The sequence below is a fragment of the Anastrepha ludens genome, chromosome 6, assembly GCF_028408465.1.
Source record: "Anastrepha ludens isolate Willacy chromosome 6, idAnaLude1.1, whole genome shotgun sequence".
NCBI lineage: Eukaryota > Metazoa > Arthropoda > Insecta > Diptera > Tephritidae > Anastrepha > Anastrepha ludens.
Window position 1 is genome coordinate 62,261,856 of NC_071502.1, and position 18,397 is coordinate 62,280,252.

The 18,397-nt window shown below is 37.5% G+C and overlaps 1 protein-coding gene across 1 annotated transcript in view; it reads right to left on the bottom strand.

Annotated features, from left to right (window-relative positions):
• The window catches only part of LOC128867518 (regulator of G-protein signaling 17), a 97,359-nt gene that overhangs the window by 47,158 nt on the left and 31,804 nt on the right, over positions 1 to 18,397 (bottom strand). The window contains exons 3-5 of the mRNA XM_054108794.1: positions 1,042 to 1,327; positions 469 to 855; positions 170 to 178 (exon numbers count right to left, since the gene is read on the bottom strand). Of these exons, the coding sequence (XP_053964769.1) occupies positions 170 to 178; positions 469 to 854 (395 nt within the window). The 5' untranslated portion in view covers position 855; positions 1,042 to 1,327. The remainder of the gene's footprint in view (positions 1 to 169; positions 179 to 468; positions 856 to 1,041; positions 1,328 to 18,397) is intronic.

Sequence of the window (18,397 nt, forward strand, 5' to 3'; positions counted from 1 at the left end):
AATATAATATCCACCCACTCTATTCACTTTTCCACTTTTTCCTTCTACAAACTATTTATTTATTAACTTAGCTTGCCAAGTTTCTAGAAAAGAATTTTAAATCCTCTTTGTGAAATTCCTCAAGCACTTAAAAACTAATTTAATATTACCTTTAATAAATTCTACTCACCACTTTGCCCTGCAATGTACGACAGCGATATGCCAACAGCATCCAATGTGAAAAATGTGCGAGAAAAAAATTAAAATAGAAGAGTGTAAGAAAAAAATAGAGAGCAAATAGAAAACTGTCAGATACATGAAATTTCAAGTATGTATCAAGCTGTGGAATCTCAACGTAGCACAGCAATGGCAGGGCAGCACAAAAAGTGCAAGGCATATCAAAACAACGCCGCGCCCATGCCTCACCACTTTTCAAATGAAGTTCTTCATATTTTAAATTTTATTGAGCGTACCGAAGCTCCCACTTACCACGAACATGAGCAACAGCAACACCAACAAAAACAGCAGGGCTTCTGTGATTGTTGCTGCTGTCGTTGGGTTGTGCTTGTCGTCAACGCCGTCGCCGTCATCATCGTCTCAGGCAGCAAACTCGCCCCCGCATTCCCCGTTGAACCACCGCGCGAACTTGTTGTTGTTGCGCCCAGCGTACTCGTCGTACTCATCATGCCGCCCACGTGTATGCCACCCGTATTGAGACCACCACTATTACTACCGCCAACTGTACTAGATGTGCCACCGCCGTCACCGCTTCTTTGCGCTGCCGCTACTGCCGCAGCCGCCACTGCAGAGGACGAAGAAGTGCCCATGCCACGCAGGTGGCATCCCGACGGCAGCTCTGATACTGTACAAGACATTCTGCGAAATGGAGAAAATGCATGAAATATGGGGGAAAGAAAAATAGCCAAAAGTAAATACATAACTAAATTGCATGGTGTTACGTATATTTATAAATGTGAGTATCTGTGTGTTTGTGTAAGAATGAACAGGTTAGCGCAACATGTTTCAACATTGTCAGACACTTCCACTCGTTTTGGTACTCACATAATATGTATAGTCTCGTTGGTTGTGCGCCTCCTATATCGCTAATTCGTCTTCACTCCCCGTCTCAGCACCTCCCGTTGCCTTTTAACGCGCCAATATCGTTCTTTTCAACTGACAGTGCTGGCGATGCACTTTATGCTGTGTCAATGGCACACCTGCAACTAACTGCCCGAGGATATGTAGCTTAGATTTTGCGCTATTCGCTGGTAGCCGACACTGCGTAGGTGGACGTGGAGAAGGCAATCAATTTGAAGAGTGGAAACTTCGGCTTAAAATCGCACAATGCCTGAAAAACGAGGATATTAATAATAATATGTGGATAAATTAGATCTCTGTTTTTAAATATAACATTGAGCAAATAAAGAGGAGCCGAGCCTTATATATGCGGCTAAAATAGCATAGTCACAAAAGTCATATTGGTAACTTTAGTAAAATTTTTCGAAATATCTTTTGAGAACGAAATTTCTGCCCTATTTCGTTCTATTTTCTATTCAAATAATCGGCGTTTCCACTCCCATCTTCAGAAATTTCACGAAAATTCCACTATTATCACATATTTCACATATCTTTGCTGAATGTGAACCAAACTTAGTGCAGATATTAATTTTTTACCCGACCAGGGGACGTAAAGAAGTATACAAGACCTCTAGTGAAATTTTCGAAGGTATAATTTTCTACAACAAATTAACCTTACAAATGCTGTGTTGTTTGTTTTCAAACAAAAAGGGTCCAAATTACACTTTTTTGGGAGAGCTAATGGTTAAAAATATTCTACAAAATTTTTATACTTGCAATTCTATTGTATATGCCCAAACTAGACATTTCGCTGAGTTAAGTATTTTAACCGTTTTCTCTATGTTTTCGAAAAGCGTTCAGGCACGTAATTTCAAATGGGCTTAGGCTTCAAAAAATGCAAAGAGCTTTGCGGATAATTTTTACTCCAGTTATCAAGAGGATAAACAAACAAACGTTACTATTATTATTTCATTATATAAAATAAGATGCTAATATACAGGGTTGCCCTTATTCGACGGACCCATGTGTTTTTTTTTTTTTTTAAATCAAAGAAAAACACAATATTTTTGATGTTGACGATAATAATCATTTTATTTGGTTCAAGCAGATTTGTTGACATCACTTTTTGAACATGATATCTCTCAAATGGCCGCCTTGAGCCTGTACGGCGTATTGTGCCCGTTTTGCAGCATTTTTCCATAATTGTAGCTAACATTTCGGCTGGAATAGCGGCTATTTTCTCACGGATGTTGTTCTTGAGCTCTTCTATGGTCTTTGGCTTATTAATATAAACCTTTGATTTTAAATATCCCCACAAGAAGAAGTCAGGTGGCGTTAAATCGGGTGTGAACTCGGTGTCCAGTCAAAATCGCCATTTTTCGACATCAAACGACGAGGAACCAGTTTCTTCAAAAAATCGATTGTGTTGCGAGCTGCGGGGTTATCATATCGCGATAATGCTCTTGATTGACGGTAACAGCTTGACCATCTTCATAATCGTTTTCGCACTAACGCCGTACCAAACAGAGACTTTTTCGTCGTAAAGAGGTACCTCTTGAATTTCGTGAGGATTTTCAGTTGCGTAAATACGGCAATTTTGCTTGTTTACCGTCCCATTCAATAAGAAATGAGCCTCATCGGACATGATGATTTTCTTCTTCCTCTCCTTTTGACTTCTTTCGTTGAATGTAAATTTCTACAATTTGGGAGCGCTCGCGTGGCATGTAATGTTCCATGGTAAAAATCTGCTTGCACTGATGCTTCTAACGCGGTATGTCATTAAGCGATCTGACGTCTCTGTCAAAAGATACAGAGTTGCCAGATGGGTCCGTCGAATATGGGCAACCCTGTATAATATAGAGAGCTCTAACTGTCAGAGTGTTAAATCTTGTTTTTTTATTTATTATTTTTATATTTGTTTTTTTGAGTTGTCATTCTATAATTTCGTCTAAGACAGTAAAAGGATGTTACAAGTTATTAAAACTACTTGCACTGTATTTTTCTATTAATCTACACTGGTCACCAGGACACAGTAACAATAAACATTACTCAAGGCAGTTAGCTAGATTGGACTTTTCGCTCCAAATTAGCCAGGACAAGGTAGACATGTGTATGCCCTTGGCAATATGTAAATTTCTAATAGATAAACGCACGATTAGTGTTGCTAATTCTAACTGGAGACAATTAAACACCTGCGCTATCAGTAGGCAAACGTGGTCTGAATGGAAAATGGGTGGCTCTAAGAGGCTGACTAAATTAAGTAGGAGGGATATAAGAATCGTAGTATGTGTCCCATATGAGCACTGTCTAATAAGAAGGCATGCCAGTAGCTTAAGGGCACCATCCAATAACTATTGTAGAAGCGGTCAGGATATACAAGAGGAAGATTGCTCGATATCGCCTTTCTGGACAACATTGCCCATGTTACGAGCCTCAAACAAGCTAATATAGCTAGCTTTTTAAAGGCCCCACAATAGTTTAGAGAAGACCAAGTAGAGTATAGATAGGATAGTTGCGATGGTATCTCAAGGGACCTCCAACTAACCTAGGTGCGTCGAAGGACAGCCACTTCACCTAACCTTTCCTAATTGTATAATTTAATTAAAATTATATAAGTTTTAACGATTTACTTTGATCAATTACTTACTTTGAAATTAAATATCTTACTGATTTTTCCCGAAGTGGATTCCGTAAGTACGGTAGACGGTTTTATAATTACCTTCAAAACGTTGGCTTCTCTCTTCGAAAAAAAAGCATTCGCGCAGAAAGTGCTGCGTAGTGGGAAGTATTTAATTAATCCGCACCAGAGACAAACATATCTATATCGATAACTCTGGTTATTTTAAATATTTTTCCTAGTGCAATCAGGTAAACAAATTGAAAATTGTTTACCAATCGGAAGCATCGAACCTATCAGTCAAAGAGTAATACCCAAATTAAAAGAATAAAGATTTGCTTTAATTAACAACTGCGGCAACCTCACCAGCCCGAGCTGCGTAAGAGCTTTATTTCCTTTCCTTCAATATGATTTCTCAAATTTAGTACCAGTTTCGAAACGTCAAAGAAGGCGTGAAGAGAGGCACAATTGACAATTTCGCTAAGACCGTCATGAGTCGAATGAAAACCACTAGTACTGTACCAGTTCAACACAAATGGGTTTCCTTCCGGAGCAAAAAAAAATACAAAACCAAATAATCGCAAGTGAGCATTGCAACAGTTGGTTTAACCACAGAACAGATATTGTATGTGAACACATAAGGAACGGAACACAACTAGTACGTTTTCTGACGATTGATACTTGAGCGCGAGCCTCGTACTAGTACGGGTTAATGTCGGTACGGGTTAATGTAACGGCATGATATTATATTTCGATATAAAATACATAAAGTTTATGTTAAAAAATTAAATAATTTTCGATTTGTTAAGATTTAAGTGAATAACTAAATTTGCCTGTAAAATCTCTGTGTCCGGCACGATTCCTCCACGAAATGTACCCGAACACAACGTGTTAATACCCGAGGGAAGTGAAAAGGCCTTGGGAACTCAACTTAAATGGCTGGAGTGACTTAGATCGTTTTCAAAAAATCATAAAATTGTGGCTCTATACCCAAGAAGAATAAAGTTGCAAAATTTCGTAAAAGCTGATTATATTATCCTTCGTTTGATATCTACATTAATATATTGTAGTAAGTATAAATATTTAAAAGTATTTTGTGAAAATTTAGTGCTCTGAAACTTTGAGGTTCTTTAAAACAATTATGGTAATGGTTGTACGGGTTAGGCTAAGGCCTTTTTGCACTACGACCAGACCGATCTATTGTGCGCCCCTATTTACTTAATTATAACTATTTAGTATACCGCGCAATCGAACTAGCTCCTTAGGAGGGATCAATTGTAGGTCTTTCTCCTCTAGTAGGTACAATCCCAGGATTCTGCGTCTCCTGTGGCCTAATGCCGCACAGAGTAGTATGAGGCCCTTTTTATCTAAGGTTAGAGCAGATTTTGGTCTGTTGGCATTGAAGCTCAAAAACTTTTTGGAGTGATTAAGGCCGCTTGTGCTTTTCCAGTGTTCCCTGATTTTAGTTTGGATCCGTTTTTTGGTTTCCTGCTTTATATTATTTGTATTAAAGCCGAAAAATGCGGTTGGCCTAATAAATAGCCCTTCTGCCCCTTTTTTTGGCATAAAAGTCTGCCTTCTCGTTTCCTTCGTGTCCCTCATGTCCTAGTACCCAAATCAATGAGACCTGATTATGAGTGGTCAGTTTGTTGAGTTACACTCTATTAGGACTTTCGACTTGAATGTGAAGCTATTCAAGGCTTTGAGAACCGATTGGCTGTCCGAAAGTATTTTAATTTTTACTTTCTCGAACCCTCTTTTGGGGTTTTGATTTCCACTGTTTGCATTATGGCGAGGAGTTGCGCATGGAAAATTGTTGTATCTATATTTAGTGTTAGAGATTTGTATGCTCTAGACCCTACTATTCCTGCTCCTACTCTTCGGAACGTTTTGGAACCATCTGTGTACCATTTTTGTGAGTCATCATTTATCAATGTTGGGTTAGTGTTCCACTTTCCCTAGACGGGAAGATAACCTTGTATCTCTTAATAATATTGATTGCGGGTTCCGTGTGCTCATTTCCCTGGATTATGCATACTGCATGTTGAACCCTGTTCCAGATATTGAGGTGTCCAGTAAGATCTTCTGGCTTAAGTTTTTTTTTCATCCTCTTGTATTGCTAAATGTGGCGATGGTAAATTTAAAAGCGCTTCCATGCCAGCAGTTGGAGTAGTTCTCATGGCCCCTGAGATGCTTAGGCACGCCAGCCTTTCCAGTTTACACAGTTTTGATATAGCAGTAGTTTGATTTGTTTTAACCCACCATACCAAAGCCCCATATAGTACAATAGGTCTTACCATTTAGGTGTAGATCCAGAAGGTCATTTTAGAGTTCAGACCCCAGGATTTGCGCAAGGCTTTTTTTGTTGTCCAAAAAAATAAATAGATAGAAAAGATATATATAGTTTAATGTTACGCGCATGTGAAAAGTTTCTTAGATAAAAAAACAAGTTTATTTCTGTCGCACGGTGTAATAAGAAAATCCAGCTCGAAAAGTTATGTTTAGGTAGTGTTTGGTTTTTGGAAGTTTTCTATGGAAAGAAGGAACTATTTTGAAGCTAGCAAAGAAAGGTGGCATGAAAGACTGTAAAAGATGCATTTAAATTTACCCTGCTGTTGCAAAAATAATGGTGCTTATTATACTTGACGAGTTAAAAATCCACCTTGAGTCACTGATTAGTTCCTGCCAAGCTGGATTTCGTAGTGGTTTTTCCTATGCAGGCCATACCAATACACTCCGTTTTATCATAGAACAACGCACCGAATATGACACCAAACTTCTCCTGCTGTTCATCGATTTTGAAAAGGCGTTCGATAACGTAAATAGAGACTGTATCTGGGTTGCTTTGGGGAGGAGTAGAGTACCAATTAAACTTGTTGGCCTTATTAAGGCAAGCTACAGCGACGCTTGCTGTCACATTCTCCATAAAGGAAAATTATCGGAACCCTTTCAAGTACTGACTGGCGTTCGGCAGAGTTGCATACTACCCACAATCATTTTCCTGTTGATAATTGAAGACGTTCTCTGCGCTTCTTTTGCTAACGAAAACCATCAAAAAGGTGTTCAGTGCCAGATCAACAAACTTAAACTATTTAGCATATGCTGACGAGATGGGTCTGCTGGTCACGACACCGTAGGAAAGACAAAAGCATTTAACCTGAACTGCTGCTCATCAGATGTTTTAAGAGTGGGTGCGCAGCTTTTTGAAAACGTATATAATTTTTGCTAATTTGCTACTCGTATGATCGCCGCAGATGCAGGAAGAGAGACTGACAATGAAAGCAGGATTACGAAAGCCAAAGCGCCATCCAGCACTCTTGCACCGCTCTGACAAAGTAATAACATAACTTCGCACAACATGCGAGTTTTCATGCATGTGTCCGCTCTGCTATAAGACTGTGCAACGCCTCCAATCGTTCATTAATCACTGCTTGCGCCCCATAATACGAATTTTCTAGCATCGAACTATATTTAACACCAAATTACTAAAGAAGGCTAATCAATCCGATGTGGCGACGGAAATCCGCAGAATGAAATGACAATGGCCATACACAACATCGCCAAACAGGCCCTGCGATTTAGCCTTTTCCAACAGGCAAAACGATATGTAGACAGGCCATGAACCAAATAGCGCCGTTCAACGGGGGCGGAAATGAGGTATTTGAATAAGGCTTGGAATGAACTTAGAGTCCATGCACAGAACCGTGTTCGATGGCCAAGTTGAGTTGTTGTCGCCCTACGCTCAACTTGGAGTTAAAGATTCCTGCATTAGGTATCACACTGCTTATTTTCGAAATTACCACGCTCGTAGTATTCCTTAGCACATATATTAGATATTCTATTAATCAATTTTTTCATTCGTAAATAAAAAGAGCTATTTTATATCATTACACAAAACTTCGGAAAATCCCTACCGAACTTATAATTGATTGAAAAACTGATATAGTTGCATTTCTTTTCAGTGAAAAATAAATGAAAATATTAAACTCGTCGATGCAAGTTTGCATGATAATCCGCGTCAGTCCATGCGCACGAGAGCGGCTGCTCTGGGACTTTCTAAAACTGTTGTGGATGAAATATTGAAAAAGTATCTAAGACTTTACCTTTTGAAAATTCAAATTGTGCAAGCGCTTAAGCATAAAGAGTATATTTGAGTAAAAATTTCTGCGAGACTCGTCCTTCAATCACTCTCTTTTTTTTTGAGGTGATGAATCCCATTTTCTTTTAAGAGGATGTATAAATAAGCAAAATTGCTATTATTGGTCACGTAAAAGACAGAATTAATTGCTAAAACATCAACAGACAGTTCACAGTCCCAAAGCGACGGTTTGGTGTGCATTGGCAAGCAAATGAATACTTGGACCATCGAAAGCAAGCAATTTCTTTGGTCGGTGTCTCTTATCGATACATACAGACCAATTATTCTCTACCAATAGTGAAAGAGCATTCTTCCTTCAGTGCATACAGATGATTTCAGAAAGATGACGCCACGCTACACACGGTCAGAGAGATCATAGCGATAATGCTTCGGTGATATATCCTGGCCACCCAGGACACCTAATTTTACCCCTATGGCCCCTTTTTCTGTGTAAAGTCTAAGTCTCAAAAGTAAAGTCTATGAAACAAACCCAACAACAAACCATTTTAGCACTAAAAGAAACTACCGTTCACGAGGTTAATGCCATCCTGACATCACTTCTCCAGCAGGTGGCACGGAGTATGGAGTCCAATATGTAAAGATCAACGTCGGTTGTCATCGGACATCCTGTATTTTCTGTATAAGTTCTTTGAAGCTGCGAAAGTTAAAGTGATACGAGTTTTGCAGAAGCTAACACCGGAAGAATTTCGACTCGAAGACCCAATTTAACAATTATTCCCTTCCCCGAGGTTGCGAAATTTGGGAAAAAGTTTTGCCTCTGAAAAACACGCTCGATCTTTACGAGTCTTTTATTTTTCTTTCTTTGTGTAAAAAAGTCCAACCGTAACCTAACATTTTTTAGGCCGAAATAAAAGCCCGCTTGCCAAAACAAACCAAATCGCTTATTCAAATTAAACAATTATGAATCCAGATCCCTGAACCTCTAGAAACCAAACGCATTTAGTTTGCTTGTTTGTTGTTGCTTGTTTCTTATATTCCCAATCTTCCACAAACAAATTTACAATCATATCAACATGCACACTGCGTTAAATAACTCAAAGGCGCTATTTTCATACAAATGGTAATGAAAAAGTATTACATAATATTGCGAGTTTAGGATAGCCATTCATCCTCTCAGGATTTCAACGCAGTGAGAATAAGGCGTATTTGGTCGATGAATTTCCCATGCAAAACTCATCATCACTCATATGTAGCTGTATAAAGGAGTTTGAGTTAGGGCGAGGGTTTTCCAGAGATTCGGAATCAAATTGGAAAAGCTCTTTAAGAAATTTATCCTTATTAAGAAAAACGAGACAACCAACTTCATTGCTTTTGTTCTTTCGTTCGTATCTCATTTGCTTTCAACTGTGTCATGTATTGTTGTTGTTAACCCATTTAACAAGTTTTTAGTTTGTTTTACTAGGTATTGATTTGGATATTATTAAATACTGGTACAGTAGAAAATATTTCTTCCCCGGCATCAAAAACTTGCTTTTGCCACTCATTTGATTCGAGCCACCCAAGTTTATTTGGAATAAAAGCTAAGTTTAACTATTATTAGTTGAATAGAGAAATAAAATTTCTAAATATTTAACTAACTACAATGTAAGATTCGCGTGGATCTTTTTTGTTCTAGTCTAGCGCGCCCATTTGTTTTTTGACGTGATAACGTCTTATAATTCGATGTAGCCGGCTGCACGCACCAAAAAATGCGGCGTTACCTTGCTGGAAATGCAAGCGAGAACGCGGAACGAACGACAAAGAGGCACAATCGGCCCCCCATTTCGGCAACAATCGACATCTGGCTCTCTCCTACTTGAATGAGCGCATACATATGTATATGTATGATAATGCGCATACGTATATAAATTCACATATTTGTATTTGCATATGCCTTCTTTCTGTGTGTGTGGTAATGAACAATTTCTCGAAATTGAAGATATCTTTCATGAATTTGGTCAATATTTCGTAATTGTTCACCTTTGTGTAAATGTAACTTGATCAATTTCATGGCGATTCCATTTACCTCCTTCTCTATAGTATACTCGTATCCATACAAAATATCTATCAAACAAATAAAATTAAAATTTTCTTTTGAAAAATGCAACCGTTCCATCAGTATTTTCTAATGACGTCGTCACGTTAAACTATCGTCAGTAAACGGACTTTACAGACAACCTCTTTTTTTTGGCAAAACTTTTTTATTGAAATTGCAAAAATATTCAATAAGAAAATTTTATTTCGTAACCAATATTTCAAAACGGAACGAATTACTTCCCTACCACAAAATTCTTATTTTAAAAATTTGTGAAAGCTTTTCTTCATCAAAAGTCGAAGCACCCTAATAATACTTTTGCCGCGATGACATTTTCTTTAAAAAATCTGGTTTTCTTTCAAATAGTCGTAGTTGTTCCAAATAACGTTTAGTTAAGCAAGAATAACTTCAGTAATTTGACTTGTAAGTGAGTTTTTCTGGACATCAACCATTTTAATTGCGCAAAAACTCGTTGGACTGGCGCGGATCTCCCTGGTAGAACAAAGACATATTCAATGAGTACCCGGCATACTGTGAAACGTGCGCCGTTTTTAAAATTTTTTAGAAATACTCAACCGAGCGCTCGTCAGATAGCTTACCTTCTCTGCCCCAGTCCAAAATTCTTTCTTCTTCGGAGGAAGGGGTAATGGGTATTAGAATTTGTTCAAGGCGGGAGAGTCTCCCCACGAGGCGGAACAAATGATCGCGCTATTTTGCCATCCCTTACTTTTTAAATCATCCGCAGAAATATTTTCCATAAATCCAAATGAATTAACAAAAAGAAGAATAATCAAGAAAAAGTGTAATGTATAAATGAATAAGTTTGACCTTGCATATTACATTTCTTGGATTCACTATCGCCATCAAATTTGCGACTAACTATTTCTTATTTTTTGAATTCATGCGAAAATCATCTGTCCAATACCAGTGTTTAACAATGCTTTCAATTACACGCACAAATACTACCTACCGCTTACACCACCCAGTCACAAAGCCATGTCAGTCAATCCCTCAAGCAAAGCAAATGCACCAAACTCGGTGACAGGATAATGAAACATTGTTTTAAGGTGTGTCCTATTGACCCTTAAATAACCGAGGAAGCAATTTGTGTGCGCTGCTGGATGTTCAATCAGCTCAAGTACAAAATATGTACACAAAGCAGAATTACAACAAAAACAATAACAAAATAAAACAGAAAACAGAAAAGAGAAAAAGAAGACAAAACCAAAATCAAATAATGTAAAATGCTCAAAAAAAACCATAATATCGGAAAAGCAAGAAATCAACAGGAGAATGCTTACAACAAATAAGCAAAACAAAATATCGGTCAATAACTATTAGGTGAATGCAGTGGACAATGGACACTATTGGACACTGAATACTGAATTCTGAATAGTGAACACAGAATTACACAGACTGAATGAATCAAGAGAGAATGCAGTGAAAGCAACCAGTAGATTGAAAAACAATACAGTGATGTTCGCTGGATGTGTAAATATGTATGTATGCATGTAAATGTGTATGTTTGTGTAAATGTCACTTGTAATTGTGAATAGCAGCAACCGCAGCTGGGTTGCTTAACATTGCTTGTGTTGAGCAATAAAATTGACTTCATCGCCTGGCTGAACTCAAATCCACTGAATCGAGCTGGTGCTGCCGATTGTGTTGAGTTGCAGTGCACAATATGAGAGTTGGGCGATTATGTAGGGTCAGTAGAAAATACATTGTTTGCTGGTACTTAATATGTAAATGGGAGTACCATTAAGTTGATGACCACAAGAATTACTTAAAAATAAAATAAAAATAAAGCACGAGATTTTTTCATATATTCTCAAACGCCATTTGTTTTAAAAATGAAAGTAAAGTAAATAAAACGTTCAAATCAGTATAATGGAGATTAAGCATGACGATAAAATCAGGGCAAAACAAGTGCAGAGGTGTTTAAGATTAGCCGTAAATGAACTTAGTAAACAGGGAGATTCATCTAACGTTTGCAGTTTAATTTAATTCGTCTATAAATAAGAGACGCATAAATGTTTTTCAATACTTTTTTATATTGAAAAGAGTAAGCCTTGCCAGAAAGCGGCCGCCGTAGCCAAATGGATTGATGCGTGTCAACCATTCGGAAGTGCGTAGGATCGATTCTCCGTGCTTGAAACACCAAATGATAGAAAAAGTTTTTTTTTAATGGCGGTCGCCTCTCGGCAAGCAATAGCAAACCTTCGGGTGTATTTCTGCCATGAAAAAAAGCTCCTCACTCAGTACACTTTCAAAAGTTTCGCCACTTATCTCACCAAAGCCAATTACGATTTCATGTTTTACTTATAAATTTTCTCTGGCCGGTAGGCGTAACATTTATTCTTAACGGCACTATACAAAAAATAGTTAATGAAAACAAATCGTAGCTTTTAGACAGTTAATTGTTGTATTTTATTTGGTGTTCATGCCATCTGCTAGACTTAAGCTACAGACACTCTAGTATTCAGAAAAACTTTGATTTCATCGCCAGGGTGCTGGATCATTGTACACCCACGCTGGGTCCGAGCGGTACCATTTCCAATCATATTGCCTCAAGGAAGGAGTGGGTCGTGTGCAACATTTGTAAACAGACATGTTTGCGAATGGATCGAAGTTGGACGGAAGAGCTTGGGAGGGGGTATTGTGCGAGGAGCTCCCCATCAAGGTCAAATTTAAGCTTCTGAACCACTGTAGTGTTTTCCAAGTGGAAGTAGCCGCAATTAAGGAGGCAGTGGATTGGTTGCTCGCTTCTGTAATTACTGTAAAGGACGTAAATATATACTCAGACAGCCAAGCGGCAATTAGGTCCTTGAGGTCGTTGTTTGTGCGTTCGAAATTAGTCGTGAATGCCTGACTTCTCTTTCGATTACATCATCTATGTTTCCGGTCACAGCAGCATATAGAGAAACTGCTGAGCTGTTGAGCTGGCCTGGAGACGGCCATCACAAATCGAGAGGATTGTGGTTCCCTTGGGAACCTGTGGTCTACACCTCGAAAGATGGGCCTCGCGTCTACTTAGCGAGCGCTGGGCTAGTGCGCTAAAGTGCAAAGTTGCGAGATCCTACAGGCTACGGGGTGATCGCAGGAGCTCGAGGGAACTTTTAAGGCTAACAAAGCCGCAGTTCTCAAAATGAGTAGGTATCTTTACCGAACATTGTCCGTTAGGTGTCCGTGCGGTGATACGTGGAATTGCTTCAGGAGGAAGGACTATTAAAAACCAACGAGAATTTTCAGCGAGTTAAAATTTGCACTTTATTATACTAAAACTTTAAAAACTGATCAAAAACATTTGAAACTTTGATGAAAATTTGTCGAAAAGCTTGAAGTATTTAAATGATCTCAAATAAATTTTCAATGATCTCACAAATATACACGAAAATACCATTTTTAATACAAAAATGTATCAGTAAGAAAAATATGTTAATTTTTTTTTTTTTTTTTTTTGTTTTGTTTATCACGAACTCGAATACTGTCTTGGGGTTTTATAGTCATATCGCACTTAAAACGAAACTTTTCATTGTACTTGTTATTAAGCGGAGGAGTTGAGGTATCATACTTTCGAAATTTTTCTCTGCGACAACAGACACGAACAAAAAATGAAAGTCGAGTGTACAAGAATGTAATAAAAAATTAAATAAAAAATTCCCAACAGTGTTCTTCAAAACCCAAATAACCAATGAATTAACTGCTACACTAAATAGTATGCAAACGCTCAATAGTTTTCTATGCCCAAAATCTTTTAATGGTAAATTTCAAAGACTACTGATGTAAGGGTTGTTACCGGGCAGCTGATGAAATAATAGACGGCAAGAAGAGTTAGTGACAAGGTCTTATAATTCATAATGAAGTGCCTTTCGGAAAAGCGATTAAATCTTTAAATAAATCACAATAAATACTAAAGCCGCAGCTCAGCTCTATCCCCATCAATAATATTAATAAGGAGACGCTACAAAATGCTAAACTTGAAACCACCCTTAGTATAAATAATCCCATAGCGAAGAGGATCTCAAGCGAAACTCGAGAAACCTGCACCTATCTCGGATATCTCTACTTTTCAAAGTATTGGAAGCAATTACGCATTATGAACATGATTTTCAAAAATTACGCAGCACACCTTTGGCATCGAATGTCATTAAAAATGCAGCGATTCTTGACCTAGTACAGATTTCTCTATTGAGAGTTCGATTACTGTATCGCCGCGCGCCTACATAGAAGACATAAAAAATGCAAATCATGTATTAAAACTCGCAAAAAATATTCACCTTGCTGTTAGTTCAAATTAGACTGTTTTTTTTTGTTGCATGCTGAATGTTTTTCGGGAGTTTTGGTTCAAAAGTCTCCACTCAGGAAAAATTGCTCAAATCTAGTTGAATCAAACAATAAATGCAGTGTGATAGTCTTTCTATCACTTTTATTTTATTCCTGCATTTCGAAACTCCCTCAATCCCCAGTTTTAGTCTACTTGTAGACGACATTCATCCATACATAAAAATTGTCTCGCCAAAGACTGTTACAATTACGTTTTGCGGACCATAGATGATTGCTTTCAATTTCCACACAGGGTGGGTGAGCTCTGAAACATGGAACTTATCATTTTTTTTTTCCAACCATAACGCAACAGATTTCTAGAACTACTCCTAGATAATCTACGTAAGAACGCTGAACAGTCTCAATGGTCAAGATGGGATTTTATATACAAAACGGGGTTACTAAAAAAGTTTTAGCAATTTATTTTCTGCTTATTTAATTTTAAAATTTTTTTTAATATTTTTATAAAAATATAGCTATAAAAACCATGTAAGTCCAAGCTTCAAACTTTTTGTAAATTTTATTTATTTATTCGTTTATGTCAAATAAAATTCAGAACAGACATTTAAGAGATTAGGTAAAAACTGCAGAAGAAGTAATTTAGAATATTTAAGGTTTAAAAAGTATAGTACAATTAAATTATCAACATAAGAAACCATTAAATTGCTAAAAAAAATGTATACAAATTAAAATTGAGTTTTAACAAAAATAATAAAATTAGAACTAAAATAACAAATAACAAATATTTACAAGGTATTAGTTTGATTTTTTACATAGAAAGACATTTTTTACTTTAAATTTTAAATAACTGTTTGGCCCCAGAAAGGTCCAAATCCAAAATGGTTGAGAGATAATTAAAGTCGGACAACATTCTAATGAGTGGCGTATTAGCACTATTATGTCCTACCAAGTCAACGCAAAAAAATCTTAACTGTCGTATTCTTTCTAAAAAACGTATTTTTTCTAGTAGAACCGGACAATCAATTTCTCCATGAACGAGATCAAAGAAAGGTACTGCTTGAAGAGTAACTCAGTCACTTAATGGGAAAAGACTAAACAATCGCCAGCAAAGATTCGTATGATGGCTTCGGGTCTGAATATAAACTTTTATATCATCAGCATACAAAAGAAACTTAGCAAAGGAAAACACGAACAAATATCATTAATAAACAAAACCAATTATAAAGGTACTAAACTACTTCCCTGAGGTACACCAGAGATGGTAAACTGTTCCGCGTTGCTTCTGGCTGCTGCTCCTTTTTATTAAATAAGATCGAATCCAATCAATGAAAGTCGAATGAAAACCAAGAAATGCCAATTTAGTTACTAAAATCGTATGGGAGATTTTATTGAAGGCTTTAGAGAAGTTCGTGATTGCATCACTTTAGTATCCACTCTGAAAACCCGCCTAGCAATCTTCAGAAAAAACTGACAAGTTAGATAACATAGAGCTCTCAAAGCCATGCTGTCTAGAGCTAAACAGGCATTTTACGCTAAAATATAACTCATCTTTGACAACACATTCAAAAAGTTTAGAGACAGCAAATAGTTTAGAAATTGATCTATAATTCGCAATATCGCTTTTACTGGCGCTTTTGTAAATTGGAGTGGTTGATTGTGAGTGAGTGATTTAAAAAAAAATGCAATAAGTTTTATTCACAATTTCACACCTTTTAATCAGCACCTTTAGAAATTAGGAAATTTGCAAATTTAGAGTTTGCAGTTTTAAAGCCCACAGCATTTTGGTAGAAGTTTCAAGTGACTAAAAATTCGCGTTGATTTTTGGAAATTTTTGTTTGCTGACACTGCTGGGCATATATTATATGAAGAAAGGATAAGAATTAGGTGTCAAGCTGTACTTAGTACTTCACATATTTGTAATTTAAGTGTGCTTCTTCTTCTTCTTCTTCTTCTTCTTCTTCTTCTTCTTCTTCTTCTTCTTCTTCTTGATTGGCGCGATAACCGCTTAAGCGATTTTGACCGAGCTTAACAAAGCGCCCCAATCGTTTTTTGGAAATATCAAGTGAAGCCAGGTCCTTCTCCACCTGATATTTCCAACTCAGAGGAGGCCTTCGTCTTCCTCTGCTGCCTCAAATACTTTCAGAGCCGGAGATTTTGTACTTTTCGGACGACATAACCCAGCCAACGAAGCCTCTGGATATTTATTTGCTGCACTATATCTATGTCGTCGTAAAGCTCATACAGCTCATTGCTTAAAGCCTACGATACTCGCCGTCATCGTGCAAAGGCCCAAAAATTTGCCGAAGAATCTTTCTCTCAAGCACTCCAAAGGACGTCTGATGGGATGTTGTCATCGTCAAAGCTTCTGTCCCAGACGATAGGGCAGGTATGATGAGAACCTTATAAAATGTTAGTTTTGTTTGAATTGATTGTCATTACATTCAACTTAAATACGCTTTTTCCCTATCTATTAAAAAAAATGTGAAATTCAAATTCAATAAGACTAAGAATCTCAAAGTCAAGCCTTTTTCAAATGTCGTTTTGTCGTGTTTTCTTTGCTTATCTTTTTCCATAAAAACAGGTTTTTGTATTAACTGACTCTTCTGGTCAGGAAATAATTACCACACAAATTTCCTACCGTGCAAAGCCACAGCATAGCTGTCACATGTTTATGCAGATATGACAGAATGTTTCAGCAGCATGCACATCCACGTAAGCACTAAGTGCATTTAGATGTACGAACAAGTGCTCGTATACATGTATGCACCTATCTGCATATATATACATGTATGTATTTATTGTTCGTGCGCATCAAGTATGATGTATGCATGTACAGTTACTTAGAAACTATTTGACCAATTCAATTCTAACATTGAACACTGCATTGCATCGACTTATAATATTTATTATACGCAATGTATTCAAAATAATCTATAGTCACTATAATTAGCTATAATGGCTTGGAATCTTCAAGCCATATTTTGTGTTAATTCCTGCGAAATTCTGCTGAATTCGCCTTGATAACTGTTTTACCGTCCATATTTGTTTCCCTTTGAGTTTTTGCTTTTCAATAGGGTTGGCATCAAGCGACTGTGCAGGACTATCAAATATTTCAATCTCATTTTACTGTCTCCTCTCTAAGCGCCTTCGACTTCTACGCTTGGGATCGTTCTCTCCTTGTGGCTAGTTCTTCCAAACATCTTCGCAACTGACGGTAATAATACTTTTTGGTAAATTTTATTCATGAAACCCGCACTCAAATTGGCGGCAAACACAAATAAATTGCCCCAAAAACTTTCAGAGAAGCAGACACAAACCTGAACTTGAACTGAATGTTCACAGTGGTTCAGTAAAGTGGTCGATTATCAGCAATACACCGGGACCGACGCATGCAACTATTCACCCAAAACGAAGATTCATCCGTGAATAATACATTTGCCGAATTCTGTTCTGAATGTACCTTAGCCCATGCAAGTCTTTTTTTAATGTGTGATAATGAGAGCTGCACCCGCTTGTCTGGAATTTGCGATCTTTTGCACGTAGTCGTACTCCAATCGTGTATTTGGATGCATTAACACCACTTTTACTTAAAACTGCTTCAGCTTCAGGCAACGATAAGTTCGGCTTTGTCACAAATAAGTCAATGACCTTCTGATTTTGCTTTAGAGGTTTTTTTTGGCCTCGTCCGGGGATGTCGTCAACGTTTTTTACTTCGATATTCCATTGCCCCCATTCGTTTATCAACGTATTCAACATCTTCAAATATTTTGCTACAGATGCACGTGACATTTTTGGACTTTCATGGTGTGTACATAAGAACAATTGGGGACCATCAATTTGATAGCGTGGATCAAATTAAATATCAAGGCCTGCTTCTCAATAGAACGGATGACACAACAATTGCTATTTAAGACCATGTACAGGCAGCAAACAGAGCATATTTTGCCCACGTTAAAAAGAAAGCTCTTGCGTATATGAACGAAAATCAAAATGTGAACGACACTGAAAACAGATACAATTACGCCATTAAAAATATTGGAAACAAGAATACTGCAAAGAATACTCTCTATCGCATCAGATACAATAACGAACTAAAAGAATTCCTACAAGGCGAAAACGTCGTGCGGTTGCTAAATCGCAGCGGATCCGATGACTCGGACTCATTTGCAGAATGCCAGATGAAAGAATGCCTCGCAAGATTTTGGATGCATGCATGTTTGGTGAAAAGCGAAGAGGGCGACCACGGAAAAGATCGTCCGACGCC